The sequence below is a fragment of the Pocillopora verrucosa genome, chromosome 14 (genome assembly GCF_036669915.1).
Source record: "Pocillopora verrucosa isolate sample1 chromosome 14, ASM3666991v2, whole genome shotgun sequence".
Lineage (NCBI taxonomy): Eukaryota > Metazoa > Cnidaria > Anthozoa > Scleractinia > Pocilloporidae > Pocillopora > Pocillopora verrucosa.
Window position 1 is genome coordinate 16,815,514 of NC_089325.1, and position 14,974 is coordinate 16,830,487.

Genomic DNA, 14,974 nt, shown 5'->3' on the forward strand with positions numbered 1-14,974 from the left:
GCAAATCACGCAGGATTTCTTTCTAAGTTTGGAAGAGTTATGGGGCCCGCATACAGTTGACTGTTTTGCTAATTATTATACAACAAAGCTCCCTAGATTCTTTGCGTCAGGAATTGACTTCTTCGCCCAAGAGTTAAGTTCCGAGAATTGTTTAGTGGTTCCTCCAATTTCTCTTGTTGCTTTCATTATCCATTATCTGAGCCTACAGAAAGCGATGGCTACTCTTGTAGTTCCATTATGGCCTTCGTCCAATTTCTGGCCTCCGTCCAATTTGGCCTCTTCTGACGAGCAAATATCGGTCGCTCTTATAGGATGCTTTACGGTGAATGTATCCCAAGCTCTCACCCTGGGAAGAAATTCAATTAATCATCCAATCCTTGGTTCTCCTCGCTTTACAAGCGAGGTTGTTGCGCTTAGATTCGAATTTTTGTAGGGATTATCCATCTTTTTCGCCCTTCGAGTAGGTTTCTGCTCTAGCTTTTAGTGCTGGTATTTGCAGGATTTGACACTGGTCATTAGTTGCATGGACAGCTATGTCCAGGGTAAATGACACTGGTCATGTGAAGGGACGACTGCGTCCGTTGGAGAAGATTTCTTTCGTTTTAGAGCTTTATAAGTTGAACGAGAAGGTTTCGAGTTCTCTCGACAATAGGAGACCTGTTCACTTATGGAAAATTGTGTCCTTTTTTGACACTGGTTCGCGTGCCATTTGGCCAAGGTTTTTCACAAAGTTGAACTGTGCTGTTCCTGTTGGTTTAGGTTTTTCACCTTTCTTAATCAAGGCTGTAACTTTGTTTTTGCTAATTGTTTGGTTATTTTAGTGTCTGAGCGACTGTGTCCTAGACGTGGTGTTGCCTATTTTATATCCGTTTGCATGTAGTTTGTGGAGCCTTTGGGGGTTTAAATGATCTACTAGAGAAAGTAGTGTTTGGATATAAATGCAGTTATTGCGCGTTAGTTATTTAGTTTTCCTTGTAGGTTATTAGCCAGGCCTTTGTTTAGAAGCAACTTCGCATGCATATTTTGCCTCGGGAGGTAGGTGTAGTTTCTTACTATAATGCAGCCCGCAGACATTGAGTCATAGGCATAGGGCCGCTTATTAGAATTGCTGTCATCGCTTGCGTCACAATTACTAAAGCCGCTATCCTGTAGTTGAAAATTTTGGCGATATGATTTTTTTCTTGCAGGTTGTAATTGCAAGTGAAGCATGGATGGTACTCCCTCCTGCTATTAGACCGGATTTCAATTCAGGGCGGATTCTACTGTGAAGAAATATCTTAACGAGGAAATAAACAAGTTTTTTCTGTGGTGTGGAACTATGAAAATTGCGTTACAATTGCCTTTTTCTTCCTCTGTTGTCACCTTTTATCTATTTGGCTTAGATCAACAGCTTGGGTCCCGGCCGCAATGATTTTGGTCCATGCTGCACTTTGTTTCTGAAGATGGTCCCAATCCTTTGGATAACGCTTGTTTCAAGAACTTGATTGCGTGCGCCAAGAGGACAAGGAGCAATCCAGTTAACAAGAAAAAGCTCATGGACCCTGCCATAATTAGAAGCATTATTGGCAGGCACGGGGCTGAGGAAGTTCTTTAGCTTTAGGCTTTGCAGGGTTTTTTCGTTTTAACGAGTTGGCTAATATCGCGATTTGCGATGGTTTTGTTAAAATTTTTGTGCCAAGGAATAAAATGGATGTATATAGAGAGGGCAACTATGTCTATATCGCTAAGTTATAAAATCCTTTGCTTAACCAACCTGGAGGTCTTTAGGCCTGGCAGACTTTCTCTCCTCCCCTGAGACACGAGCCTTCATGTCGGCGAAACAAGTCTCCATTTTGTTATGAAACGGTCTCAAGTCCTTGGTTGCTAGTTCATCGTGAAGATTCAGACCTTTCTCCAAGATCTTCACCTAAATGAAGGAAAAAGTCACATATCACATTTTTAACCTAACTTTGTCCAATCTAAGCCGGTGAGATTTGAACAGGCCCCTTTATTTCTTGGGCTAGGCACACCATGCTCACTGGTATGGATGACTGCTCATCGAAAACGGAGCTTTTCAAGGGCGCTCCTTGAATCGCAAGACCTACTGTCTGCACCAATCTAGATAGCAATCTGAGCATGTCGAAAACGCTTGCGTCACAGCTCTTTAATTTTCGACAGAATAGTAAGGCCCTTATTCTGCGTATGCCTATTGATGCAGTCGAGCGTTTCCGTAACCGGTGATTGATGCATTTTCAACTTATCCACCATGATGTACACAAGGCCAAAAAAAGATTACGGAGGAATATTGCAGTAAACAAAAGAACCTGCAGTATTTTAAATAATCAGGCCGTTTAGCATACGAACAACCTTACCTGATTTCCTATGGCGCGCTTTAGTTGGTCGATGAGTTGCCTATCGCATGGATTATTCTTTAAATAGTCTGGGGCGAAAAATGCCTAAGAGAGATAAAATAATGAAAATACATTTGCATATCTTCCGATCAACCAAACGCAATAACTGTAAGAATATCGTAGCTGTTCCGACAACTGTATCTAAAACAGGCAATTTGTCAACGTACCTCTTCATACTTGGCTATCCCTCCCATAACAGCAGCATCTATGATACCATTGAGTATCATACTCAGAGGGTTGATACTCTGATTCCTATCTGAGAACAGATTAGCGATGATCCTATCGAGCTCTTTGTTCTTCGATTCCACAGTTTCAACTGCATTGAGAAGGGGGCTGATTTCAACCTAAAAAGGCATCAAAAAGGTAATGTCATATGGAAGAAAATAAGAGAACATATTTTTCGAAAAGGAACATGATTGTCTTTCATGTGTGTACCGAGGTTGTATTCGGTAGAGGAAAATCTCACCCTAAATCTTCCAATCGCAGACAAACCCTGTAATTGGTACTTTGGACACCCTACCGTTCGAGGTACACAGCAAGCCATAGACACCGATGTGGCTACATCTTATAAGAAGCAAGCCACATAAATTATCATTTGGATTTAATTTCATTGTTGAAGTATGGAATAGGTAACGAATTGAGGCCAAGTCACCCATAACTGTTGCAGCCTAGAACGGTTTGCGAGGCATAGAGAGACCAGAATTTTTATCGATGGCATGGTGATCCATCGCAAGGTTACCCCCTGTGTCTTGCAAGGTTTCTCTTACAGTTGAATACAAAACAATTTCTTCAAACCAAACTCTATCTCCTAATTTTTTGCTTGTTCTGATAGGCAGTGCAGCTTTTCAAATAGATAAAATATCTTACGAGCACAACACAACCTGTTGCTATCACAAACACTTACGCTTTCTGAAGATGTGATTTGAAACCATCGAAAGAATTCCAGGCAGAGGTGAAGCGATCATGTAGGTCGTCTTTCTAACCATAAGTTCTAGAACAAGAAGATAATAAACATTACGATACTAATTGCAAAGCGCTTTAACTCTGCTGCAAAGCACAAAGTAGTAGCATACAACTCTGTCTCTTACCGCAAAATCCTCCGAACCTGGACGCAAAGGTCTTGAGTTAGTAAACCTTCTGACATCGTTCACCCGGTAATAACTAGAAAACCAATTCATCAATTAAATCATTAATTAGGCGTTTACACATGACTTCACGGCCAACATATTGGTTTAACGAAACAACAGGATGGTGGCCATGTTAAATTAAGGAACCAGCCAAGTCAATCCGGTGGGATGTGAACGCTTTTACAGTAAACACGCCCTTTTTTTTGAAATGATTATTAATTATTATTATTACAAACCATTTCTAATCTGACTGTGAATATATGAAAATCATATGTGACGTGCGGATTAGAAAATGAATATGAAAGCGATCTTCGCCGTAATGAAAAATACTGAAGCGGCGGTGAAGATAAGGACTAAAAAAAATTCAGGCCTGTACGGGATTTGAACCCATGACCACGGCGATAACGGTGTAGTGCTTTACCAACTGGGCTAACAAGCCTTATCTACTGAGCATCGCCCCCGGACAAACGCCGGTAAGGGTAGACCTTAATACAAAAAATAAACTTTTCCCGTTCGAAATGGCTGTCGCTCTCTTTAGCTCTTCTTTTCATTCTACATTTTGATCACATAGCTGGAAGGAAGTTTAAAACGTAAAAAGTACAAGTAAAACGCAAACAGAATGGACACGCCTGGACTTTCGCTACAAAGAGTCTTGACCAAGCGCACAAAAACTACTGACCACAGTTTCATCCTTTTACAGTTGACGAAATTCAAATGCATACAGTAGCAGTTCCATTGCGAGGTTGCAGTTTGTGCTGGTTGTCACATAATTTAGTCGATATTTGTGCTGGGCGGTCTTAAGCGATAGTTGAAAGTTGAAAACAAAATAAGCCTTATTTCACATAGAGTCATGTTTTAAGCCTTGTTTTCATACTACATCAGTACACTCACCCTGCAATTTTATCATCTACGACTTTGCCAGCAAAACGTGCTTCGTGTTCTGAGATAGGAATCACTCGGCAACACTGCAGATCTGTAAATAATCAAGGTCACAAGTACAAAAACAATACCGGCCTTCATCCATTGTAGTTCATCCGACTTCTAACCTAAATGAAGCTTTTAATGTTAAGCCTGCGAACACACCCTCATATTAAGCGCTTCGCCACGAGCGCTTCTTCGCCCAAGAGAAATTTCGAGACCTGACGCAAAGCAAGCCGGCGAGAGGTCTAGCACTAGTAACAAACCCCTCGGAAACATCTCGCCAACTGGCTTAGCTCCAGGCCACACAACTTCTCGCAAACGAGGGAACGCTCCTGCCCCAGCGCTTGTAACGAGGACCTCCTCGTACGCTAAATGACATCCATTTCACATTCTTGTCAGATTATTGCCATTATTTATTAACTATAGTGATAATTTATATTTATCACTCCTTAAAGCATACGTTAAAGGATACATTGCTTGTCAGATTCCAAGATGTCGTCTTCTGGCGGTGTGTTCTTGTCCATCATCTGAAACAGAAACCGTTTTCCGAAGGTGGATTAAGTTACAGTGCTATGAAAATCACACAACTTTCAAAACTGCTACAATCATACATGTCCTTTGACTGAGAGTGCAGTATGGTAACCCTTTAACCCCTAACAGTGATTGGCTTTCACTCCTTACAATATCAACCTTGAATCAAACTTTAAGGTCGTGAGAATAAAGGAAATGATCCCCAATTTAGGAAACTCATGACTGTCAAAAAAATTATATTTGTCAGTGCCAGAGGTACTGTAAAAATGAAAAGAACAGTGTGTAGGGTATAGGGTAAACAAATATGGGCAGCCAAACACTTAGGTTTTGGGTTTTTAAATGTGTAACAGGGTATTCAATTTTCTTATTTCGCGCCCCGAAAAGCGATATAACTTGAGGGTACGTGGTCTACGTGTGATACGTATTACACGCGATGTATGAGGGCTGCGCGAGGATTGGGACAACCTGTCAGTAACAGAGGATTTTTTCTATGCGTTCACTCAAAAAAACCCACCACGAGTGGGCAAGTACTCACCAGAGCATCAGGGAACTGCGCCTTCAGTCTCTGATTAAAGGAGCCGATTTTCTCGTATTCGTGACCTCGGTAAACAAAAGCCTTGTTCTGAGGGGAAAAAAAACACATTGTTAAAATTACGACATTATCAAACAACGCCAACCCTAGATTACTACTGTGTGGTATTTAGGAAAAAATAAACAGACACGCAGGTTTCCGAGTTTCAAAGTAGCTTGAAGACACTTTTTTCTTATGATGGCCCCACCGGTAAAAAGTGCTGACATATCTCTCTTTTCTGTCAGCCTTTCCTCACGTTCTTCAATAACGGGTGAGAGGAAGGTATAGGGGAGAGGGGAAAAGGTGACTCCTTGGGAACATTTATGGAGCAGATTGGAAATCAGTTTCAATCATTTAGCCCTCCAAAACATGGTTAAAATGCAACTTCTCTAGACAATATCGATACATATTCCAGCAAAGAGGTAACGAGTAAAACGAATCAGGTAGAGGACGTCATCTTGATATAACACTGAGTTGTCTAAACAAGGTAACAAAGAAAGTGGGAATAGCTGTTCCTAAGGAATAATTTCAAAGCATATCTTGACGATGTTGGAGTTAATGTGCGACTACACTACAGACATTAAACGAGTTTTCTCACCCTCACTGATAATGGGAAGCCTTTGCCGTAGAACCCGACTCTAAAGTACTCAGATTCTGCCCGAACCTGGGTCATGATGTTGTCGAAGAACTTGGCCTGTTTTTTCTATTCAGAAAAAAAAACATAAAGGTTACGAAGATTATCATGAACAACCACTTTAATTGAATATTCTCGTTTTCAATAATGCAGAATGCAGCAACAATACGACACGTAATCGGAATGCATCAATCACGTTTGTTGAAAACCATCCAATCACAACGGAGCATAAAGTGACACGTCAGCACAGTCGACCTCACCGTATGACGGAGACTAACAGCATGAAAGTCAATCCACATCGGAAGCAACTAATTCGAAAGACAAACCACAAGATTTCATTATCGTAATAATTACTATATTAACGTTTACTCACCAAAATGTCTCCAAGTTTAACGTAATCACACAGCAGCAATTCGTATTGCTCCGTCAGCTCTTTGCATAGTTCAATCGCCTTCTCCCATGTCTGAGAGGGAGAAAAGAAAAAAAGAAAAAAAAACAGACAAATGACTATTTGGAGAACACAAGGTCTGAGCCAAGGTACTATTGTTAGCGACTAAAGTGCAAAAATACTGTTATTTTGGAAAACATTGTGAAGTGCAAACTCGTGTACTACGAAGTGTATTTTTAAAATTACATAGCAAATGAACTGCAAACGAAGTTTACAGCCCTCATCACTCCCTGTAGGAACAGTTAAAAATAGACCGCAGAAATGTACATCTTCTGTTGCACACAAATTGAGTGAAGAGCCCGAGGTTTGGAGTGCGTATGAACAAACCTGGGTCTACTGCCGATAGTCAAAAAGTTCAATGTCAACATGTTTTTCTATACCTTTCCTTTGTCTAGGAAGTCAATGGCGTCCAAATACAACTTTTCCTTCAGCTGGAACTCTTTAAAAATTTCGGGGGAATCCTCAGGCATCGTCTCAGGCCACTTATAGAGGCAAGGACAAATGTTAGTAATAACGCGAAAACCCTGTCGAAAAGCCAGTGACTTTAGTATTCCCTTGGTAGGGTCTCGCTATGTAAGTGCTTTATGACTGAGTGACATGAACCCATGCAAATCCAAAGGAATAAGAACATCCAATAAGATTAAGGTAAATGTCACGAAGAAACAATAAGCACTCAACGTTTTTAACACATGAGCGGCATGAAGGGCGCCAAAACAGGGGTTGCCAAGTTACTGCCGGTGTAAGCTTTGCACATTAGTGATTGGTTGAGAAGCTGGCGCCAGTTTCAAAAGCAAATCACTAATCAATTAAAGCCAGAGATATTGCCAGAGATATTGCCGATTACAACCGACACCCAATCGAAGACTACTTTACCATAGGTTTTAAAACTCTTTTCATTACCTTGAGTAACTCAGCGTGTTTCAAGACGGTAAAACCAGCTTCTGTGAAGTTCTCTATCGCAATATGAAGTTCACAAAGTCTGTTTATACACCTAAAGGAAAATGAAAGAATAGACAGTCGAAAGTAAAACAGGGCGATTATTTCAAGGACGGCCACGAGATGAAAACATTCATAAGATTTCATTAAGTTCGAAAGAACGATACAAACTGGGATGCTTTCACCAGAAAATCTACTGCAAAGGAAGGGAGGACTTAACTAATACAGGTGAATAAAGGGGGCAAGTTTCTAAAGAAACTGAGGTGCTGCGTCAGAGAGAAGTATTACAAGATAATTTGGTTGTAACAACTAAGTTTACTATGTAAATTTGCCATATAAAGTTTCTAAAGCTCACAATTTCGAGCGCGAGCCCTTCATGAGAGCAAAAGGTGAACAGCGTTCAAGATACTTTAGTTAAATATGCAAGATATCCTCACCTGATATACATGTCTTCACGACCAATCTTCTGGTAAAATTCCTGAAATTGGAAACACCACTAACTTGATATTGCTTGGTATAAAGAAAGACTCTTAACTGTGACTTTAAGAAATAGGGCTTATGATGTTGCATAGAAAAACGTCTTCAGGACGTTTCACCATCTTTATCTCTTCTCCAAGTTGGGAACTAAATCTTCCGTATTTCCAAGACTATACTAAATACGTCGAGTCGAGGCTTTCTTCAAGCAATCAACTGAGAAACTGTAGCGGGACGGAAACAGTAGCGAGCTCGTCATCCCTGCATCCTTATGATAAAACTAAAAGCAACCAATAGAGCTAAAAGATCGTCTTGTCAGCTTTCCCGAAATAGCAGAGTAAGTCTTCATTTCTTACCGACAGATTTACAAGGCAGCTCATTTTCTGTTCTCTATCATCTTCACCAGACACCCTCCTAATGAGGAAACGATACAACAACGAGTTAAAACTTTCAATTCCAAGAACGACCCCGTGGGTCGCTTGATAAATTGTCGAATCTCTCTATTATTCAATTGTTTGATACAACTCACTATGCTGCCTTCAGCCTTGCTACTAAAGAGTTCAACTCGTTAATAGCAAGAGTTCTATTTGCTTGCAAAAGAAAACTTCACAGTGATTTAGTTTTCCTTCCTCACCCAAACATAATTTTTCATAAGGACTAAATTAGGAAAATTCGGTCATATCGTCATCTTTACCTTTTCACCTTTCCAACCCACATAAATGTAATTTTGAGATGCGTGTAACATTCCTCTTATTTTCTCTCAAGATTGTGAAGGAAACATGCTTGCAATTTGAAACTGAGGTGGCAGTAGATTAATGTAATTGTTACAGAAACAGTTCCCAAGCATGTACTTGCGTGACGTTTTAGTTTCAAATTTAAGTTAGAAATGATTACATTAGTTTAAGTAGCTGTCAGTGGTGTAATTTGCATATTAAGCATATACAAGAGCCATATTTTTGTTGTGTCAGTTAACTATGGCCGAACTAAAATGACCCATGTAAACGTTTTCCTTTTCTCTCTGAACTATCTAGAAAGGTCAATTATGAAAATACCAATAAAACACGAGTTGAAATTAACACGGGGGGGGGGGGGTTGCTTCTTGGTAGATGAGGTAGTGAGGTAGGCCTATGGGGATGTGCCGCTAAATGGGGTCGCATTTTCACGACCGGATTGATGGGGTTGCATAGAGTATCTAGAATGGGGTCGCACATTTGCGGGATTTTGGGGGTAGGAAAATTCCGGTAAGAAAGGATTTAAAAACTGAAAGATTCGCAGTTAAAAAGCTGTTACCGTGTTACGATAAGGTCTATAATGGGCCGAAGAATGGAAAATGGTGGGTAGGGGTTATGAGAGGCCAACGGCACATACCCTGTAAAAATTGACCAAAGTACCCCCCGCCCCCCGCTTTAACATCACTTAAGCGAGTTACCTGTATTCTAGAAGTAACTCTAGGAGGTCCGTTACTCGATTCACAAACGCTAAGCCTTCCTCACGAAACAGTATCTCGTCATCAAACTTTTCTGTTAGACTGCGAAAACAATGATTAAAATACAATATACTGCTTCAATTATGGAAATCTACATAAACTGATTGTTCGACAGAATTAAGAGACACGCCCAAGCTATTGAAAGAGAAACATTATGAAGGTTCCAACACAATGAAGATTTTATCAGTCGGGAAAGTCGTGGGAATACTCAAGAGGCTGAAATAACTATGCAGATGTTCGCAATAACAGTCACCCTGAGGTCTTGAGAACGTCGCCCTAATTTTACTTTCGACAAACAGGAAGATAAAGTGCTTTTTAAAAGCGATTTTCCGACGCAAGTGAGTTAAAAATGTAAAGCCGGTTATTTTACTATAGATGGAGCCTGTCTGATGTAAAAAGCTGTTTATCTGGTGTTAGCTAAAAGTATCCACGACACTCTCCATAGCATTTGTCTAAATAAAACATTTGGCACAATCAAACACTGTCTAGAACGCAGTGATGCCGACCAACAGCTAAACATTATTTAGATAAGCGGCCTTTAACGGTCGGTCAGTATCTTACATTTCCTTGAAGAGTTTCTTGTACTCCCTGTCGCCCTTCTTATCCATACTGACAAGTCGGTCGAGTTCGTTTACAATTTTGGTTTCCACCTTCATTCAAAACAAACAGTAACACACAACAGGATATAAGTTACCCAAAGACGCAATGTCACAAAACCAATGCGCATGTCACAAAACCGTTGTTTGTGACAAGAAGCTAATTAAAAAAGACCATTTTCGCATGTGTTTGTTTACCAATGCCTTCCCTCTACAAAGAGGTCGTGAAAATGAAAGTCACTTTCATACACACTTATCCCAATATTTTTCAGTTTCTGTTCCAGTAAAACATATCAAAACGAACGAAACCGTTATTAGCAGGTAATTTAGTGTTAACAACTGAATTGAAAACGTAAATTGACCACCGTAAAGAGTAAAAAAGTTGACGTTTCGAGCGTTAGCCCTTCGTCAGAGCGATACGGTTATTAGTTCATTACACATCAACCTTGCATCACTTATCATACCATCGTGGCCGCGCCTTTGGAATTAAGTTCACATTGTACCATGTCAAAGAATATGGGTAATGTTGCTTTACGTAATTCTGAAAAAGAAAGAGGAAAAAAAAAAACAAAACGATTCAAGGAAATTGTGAGCTATATGTTTCAACATGGAGCTAGGAAACAAACAAAGAACACATCGATTCCACTCGTACTTTATTGAATATTCTTTTGATCGAAATGGATCAAGTGACACAATCCAAGCAGGCGATACCTCCAGTTACATTCAACATTTGTCTTTCTCTTATGTAATGCCGTGAACATTCTACTAGTAACTCAACAAGTACAAAATTATTTCCATGCTTGACAAGTCTCGGAGGTATGCACAGCTATTCGTCTACCTCACCTTTTTGAAAAAAGGTGATGTAAACAAGGTGGCGGCCTTGATGTACTGTCATCAATAAGTTATTCTCCCCTTTTACTCTCCCACAAGGCCGCCAAACTATGTACATCAAGTACCTTGATGTACATAGTTTCACAAACTTTATTTCTCACGGCCGTACTAGACTAAGCAGCTCCTTTAATTTAAAACACCGATCTGTAAAACGAGCAGTTGTCAGGCCTCCTGCTTTAATTGCATTGTGAAACTTTGGAATTACTCTTGTTCTATTGTTCCTTCTTCTAGTTTTTCGAGTCCGCTCTCCTTCCAGCTTTTCGTCAAACAAACCCTTTTTGACCGCCTGAGAACGTCCTTTGACATTGACTGGCCCTGCACGTGGACACTATTTAGAATTCGCTCGTGTCACAAGCTATAGGTGCAGCTGACAACACACAAACTTGTTGTATAGTTTAGATTCCTTGTGTTTTATTGAACTTTAGCTACAGGGCGGTGCCTCACATGGGACACCAGTCCCGTTCGCACCTGCTCTTTTGGGTTAGAATTAATTTTTGTTCCTCTCTCCATTCATTTTTGTCTCTATGTAATATGTTTTTGTAGTTAGTACTATGTTATAAACCCAATAAAGTTGTTAAAAAAAAGTCTGTCCTCGTCCGTCTCCACTTTGTTAAGCGAGGAGCAGCGAAACAGGCGCAGTAGAAGGATTGCGAAGCGCAAAAGTGTTCATTGAATTCCCGCTGCTCCTGTTTTCATCGCAGTTTTAACTATGAACTGAGAGAAAACAGAAGATCTGCGAACAGACTAATTCATTTTACAGCAAGGAAACATAATCTGCCTCACCTGTTTCAGGAACCAAAGTCATTTCCAAGAAAGGACAAACCATACTCAGCATGAAATTCTTCTGAAAGGAACCTGTCAAACGATTGCGTAACAAAGTTCAACGACGTTTCTAAGAAAAAAGGCAGTTAACGATAAATAGCTCGAGTTGTATTCAAAATCAAACAGAAATTCCGTGTTTTAGAACTAGTTTCCTGCCATTAGGAAATGGCTGGCACTTTCTTTTATCACCATCAGTTGACATCCACCTATAAATTTCACCGCCATTGCAGCTTTGGAGAACATTTGAAAGACTCATTCACTTAACTAGCTCCTTCTGGCAAGTGCCCGTATGTTGAGATAATACCTAATTTCATTCACCAACGTCTGTGAGGCACCACCGCGTGAAAAAAGACCAGACAACAACACAAAGAGCTTTGTACACTTCTGAAACCCTTTTCGATAAGTACGCGGGTTCTTAGTCACGCCCTGCTAATCATAGCTATGCTGAACAGGGAGCGAACGGTTTATCCACGAAGACTAGAAAATCTAACCATCTACGAAATTCACCGCTAGCGTAGCACATTTTCGTCAGTTATTCTGAGACCTTTGATATCGCTCCCGCTTGGTCTCGCTTCGTCCCGTTTAGACCCGCCTTGTTTTGGCCTGTGTAACCGGTGCAAAGCTGTGCATCAGGTCACAATTCATTTCAGGATCACAAACACAACTTACCAAGACCCTGCCACATCTGAACAATCTCAAACCCCATGACCTGCCTCATGTCACCATACCTACCAAAGAAAGACAAAAGAAAGAGATTTGCAGGTGTATTAAAAAAGTTTAGCTAAACACAGTCATCGATATCATACACAGTAGATAAGGACCTTTAGCAAACCACGACGGCGAAGACAACGAGGAAGTGGAAAAACAAAAGATCTAATGAGCAAAACAATAGCTCAGCACGTGCATTTAAAAACTGTGTACATTTCTTAGTCGTCCTATGAAAAATAACGTGAAATCATCAGAATTTGCGTGGTCTGATAAAGGAAGGCAGACGACGTCAGATTATTTAGGTTTCCATTTGGAACTCAACGCCGCTCTCATACGTTATGCTGAGGTTAACTTGCGACGCCACAAGAGATGGTAAACACATCCAGTCGTTCGCGAAATTCCAACTAAAAATATGTATTCATTTTTAAATCGACGTCTTCCTTGGCGTTGCCTTCCTAACTGCGAATGGTCCTTGATAGCATGTCCCCCACCGCGACCTCACTTATTTCAGGGGATTCCAGACAAGGGGGGCTTATTGGAGATGACAACTTATAAGAAGAGGAGGAACTAGTTAGAATTCCTCTGTCGTGTTCATTTTTGCCACATATAGTGAAGTAGATGAAAACCTACAATATACGAAACAGATACTATTACAGGCTTGCACATAAAAGTATATTTAGTACTGAAATGCTACCTCGCCCAAGTGAATAAAACTATACAAATATTTGAGAGTACAGAACAGAACATCATGCATCACTTAAAATGTGATTTCGGCGTTGATTCACAATCAACAGTACACCATAGCAGAAGCACACAGGGGCTCTATGCGGCGTAGCCAATTAGGTTGCAGGTTTTATAACACGTGGTACCTGTCGATGATCTTGTTTCTCTTGACCTCAGTGAAGTTCTCCAGTTGTAGGTGAGATTGAGTGAGGAAAGACACCGCTAGATTGAAGTAGTTGTTCCACAACTGCGACAGTGAAAGTAGTAACAAAAAAATGTCGTTAAGATAAAACAACAAAACGAACGAGTTCTACGTCAGAACTACGGCTCTCACCTGATAGTCGAAGTTATCTCCTGAAAAGTTATCAATCAGGGCTTGTGAAAAGTTCTGAGTGGCCCTTAGAATCACACTGAAAAAAAAGCAATTTGGAAATGTCACTGTCAGGAGAGGAATGAGCTAGAAGGGAGGAATCTGGAGGAAAAGACCACTATACATGATCTCTTTGGCAGCTAAGGAACGAAAGGATAAAGAGAAGGATATATGGCACACTGCCCTTGCTGGGAAATGCCTCTTAATTGATCAATTAAAATGTGATTTCCGCGTCGATTCACAATCAATAGTATACCATAACAAGTATACGGGGGCTATATGGGGCATAGCCAATCAGTTTGTATGATTTTATACCATGTGGTACAAATTAACCAATCATATGGCCGGATTGGCATCCAAGGTCGCACTTTTCTGGATTAAAGAAGTTGTATTTTTGCAGTTACATTATTCCCAACGTGTCGATGAATTTCCTTATTCGAAGATCATGCTGAGACTTCTCACCTGTTCCCCAAAATAATGATGACAATCCAGTCCCTGAGGAAGATTCCACGCTTTACGATTTCAATGAACACAACAAAGACATTCACCAGGAAGTCTTTGAGTTCTTTGTTGTCTTTGAACTCCTTCAGATACAGACTGTAATGTTTCTCTTTCATAATCAGTAACAGGTTTATCAAAACTGCCAGGAGATGCCTCTGAAGGTAAAAAGAAGAAGAGTTTAGGCGAGTAACATAACATGATAAACTCAACCCAGCACGGAGGCTTCGTGCAATTTAAATAATTTCTACCGAGGGCAGATCTCTCAATGACATTTCCGGCGTGTCAACTTACCGCAAGCTCACTTGATCTGTCTACAGTCATCACCGTTTGAAACACAGGTTGTAGTAAGGTTCTCACCACGAGATAAACGTCGTCTTCAGTTGCACCTTCCTAGAGAAATTTAAGACAGTCGTAAATTGTGATCACCCGTGTCTATCTCCAAATTCAGAAAAGTTAACAGGAATGTCACGAAGGAATGACAAAGGGATGAATGGAAAAGGAATGAATTCTGTTTTGGGACAAAACAACTACTCGGAAAAGGCTTTCAGCCATCTTCCGAGCTAATAACGAGTCACGGCTTTAACAAACTTTCTGATGCAACTTTTTCTGCGTTCGTTTTCTGATTAATTTACCGCTTTATCATTTGATGGAATTTTTCTCTTCCTTTTCATTGACCGTGGCTCACAACGTGACCTGCATGTAACCTCCTACATGTAATAGGTTACAAATAATCACGATTCTACAGCTTTGTTCATTCTCCTCAACTGCGTGTGACAGATCACTCCCCTAAACTGTCAGAGAGTGACTCCCGAACATAACTTCCAAAACTTAACTGGTTGATCGAA

The 14,974-nt window shown here is 40.4% G+C and overlaps 1 protein-coding gene across 1 annotated transcript in view; it reads right to left on the reverse strand.

Moving 5' to 3' along the window:
* Nucleotides 1–14,974, reverse strand: part of LOC131772491 (dedicator of cytokinesis protein 3) — a 38,836-nt gene that overhangs the window by 3,305 nt on the left and 20,557 nt on the right. Inside the window, 25 exon segments of the mRNA XM_066161800.1 lie at nt 1,754–1,906; nt 2,352–2,435; nt 2,558–2,734; nt 3,295–3,324; nt 3,326–3,366; nt 3,369–3,381; nt 3,479–3,551; nt 4,409–4,490; nt 4,911–4,965; nt 5,505–5,591; nt 6,139–6,243; nt 6,548–6,637; nt 7,003–7,104; nt 7,523–7,613; nt 7,996–8,036; nt 8,389–8,446; nt 9,462–9,560; nt 10,080–10,168; nt 10,579–10,655; nt 11,789–11,860; nt 12,497–12,555; nt 13,405–13,505; nt 13,593–13,668; nt 14,091–14,284; nt 14,421–14,519. Coding sequence (XP_066017897.1) covers nt 1,754–1,906; nt 2,352–2,435; nt 2,558–2,734; nt 3,295–3,324; nt 3,326–3,366; nt 3,369–3,381; nt 3,479–3,551; nt 4,409–4,490; nt 4,911–4,965; nt 5,505–5,591; nt 6,139–6,243; nt 6,548–6,637; nt 7,003–7,104; nt 7,523–7,613; nt 7,996–8,036; nt 8,389–8,446; nt 9,462–9,560; nt 10,080–10,168; nt 10,579–10,655; nt 11,789–11,860; nt 12,497–12,555; nt 13,405–13,505; nt 13,593–13,668; nt 14,091–14,284; nt 14,421–14,519 — 2,148 coding nt within the window.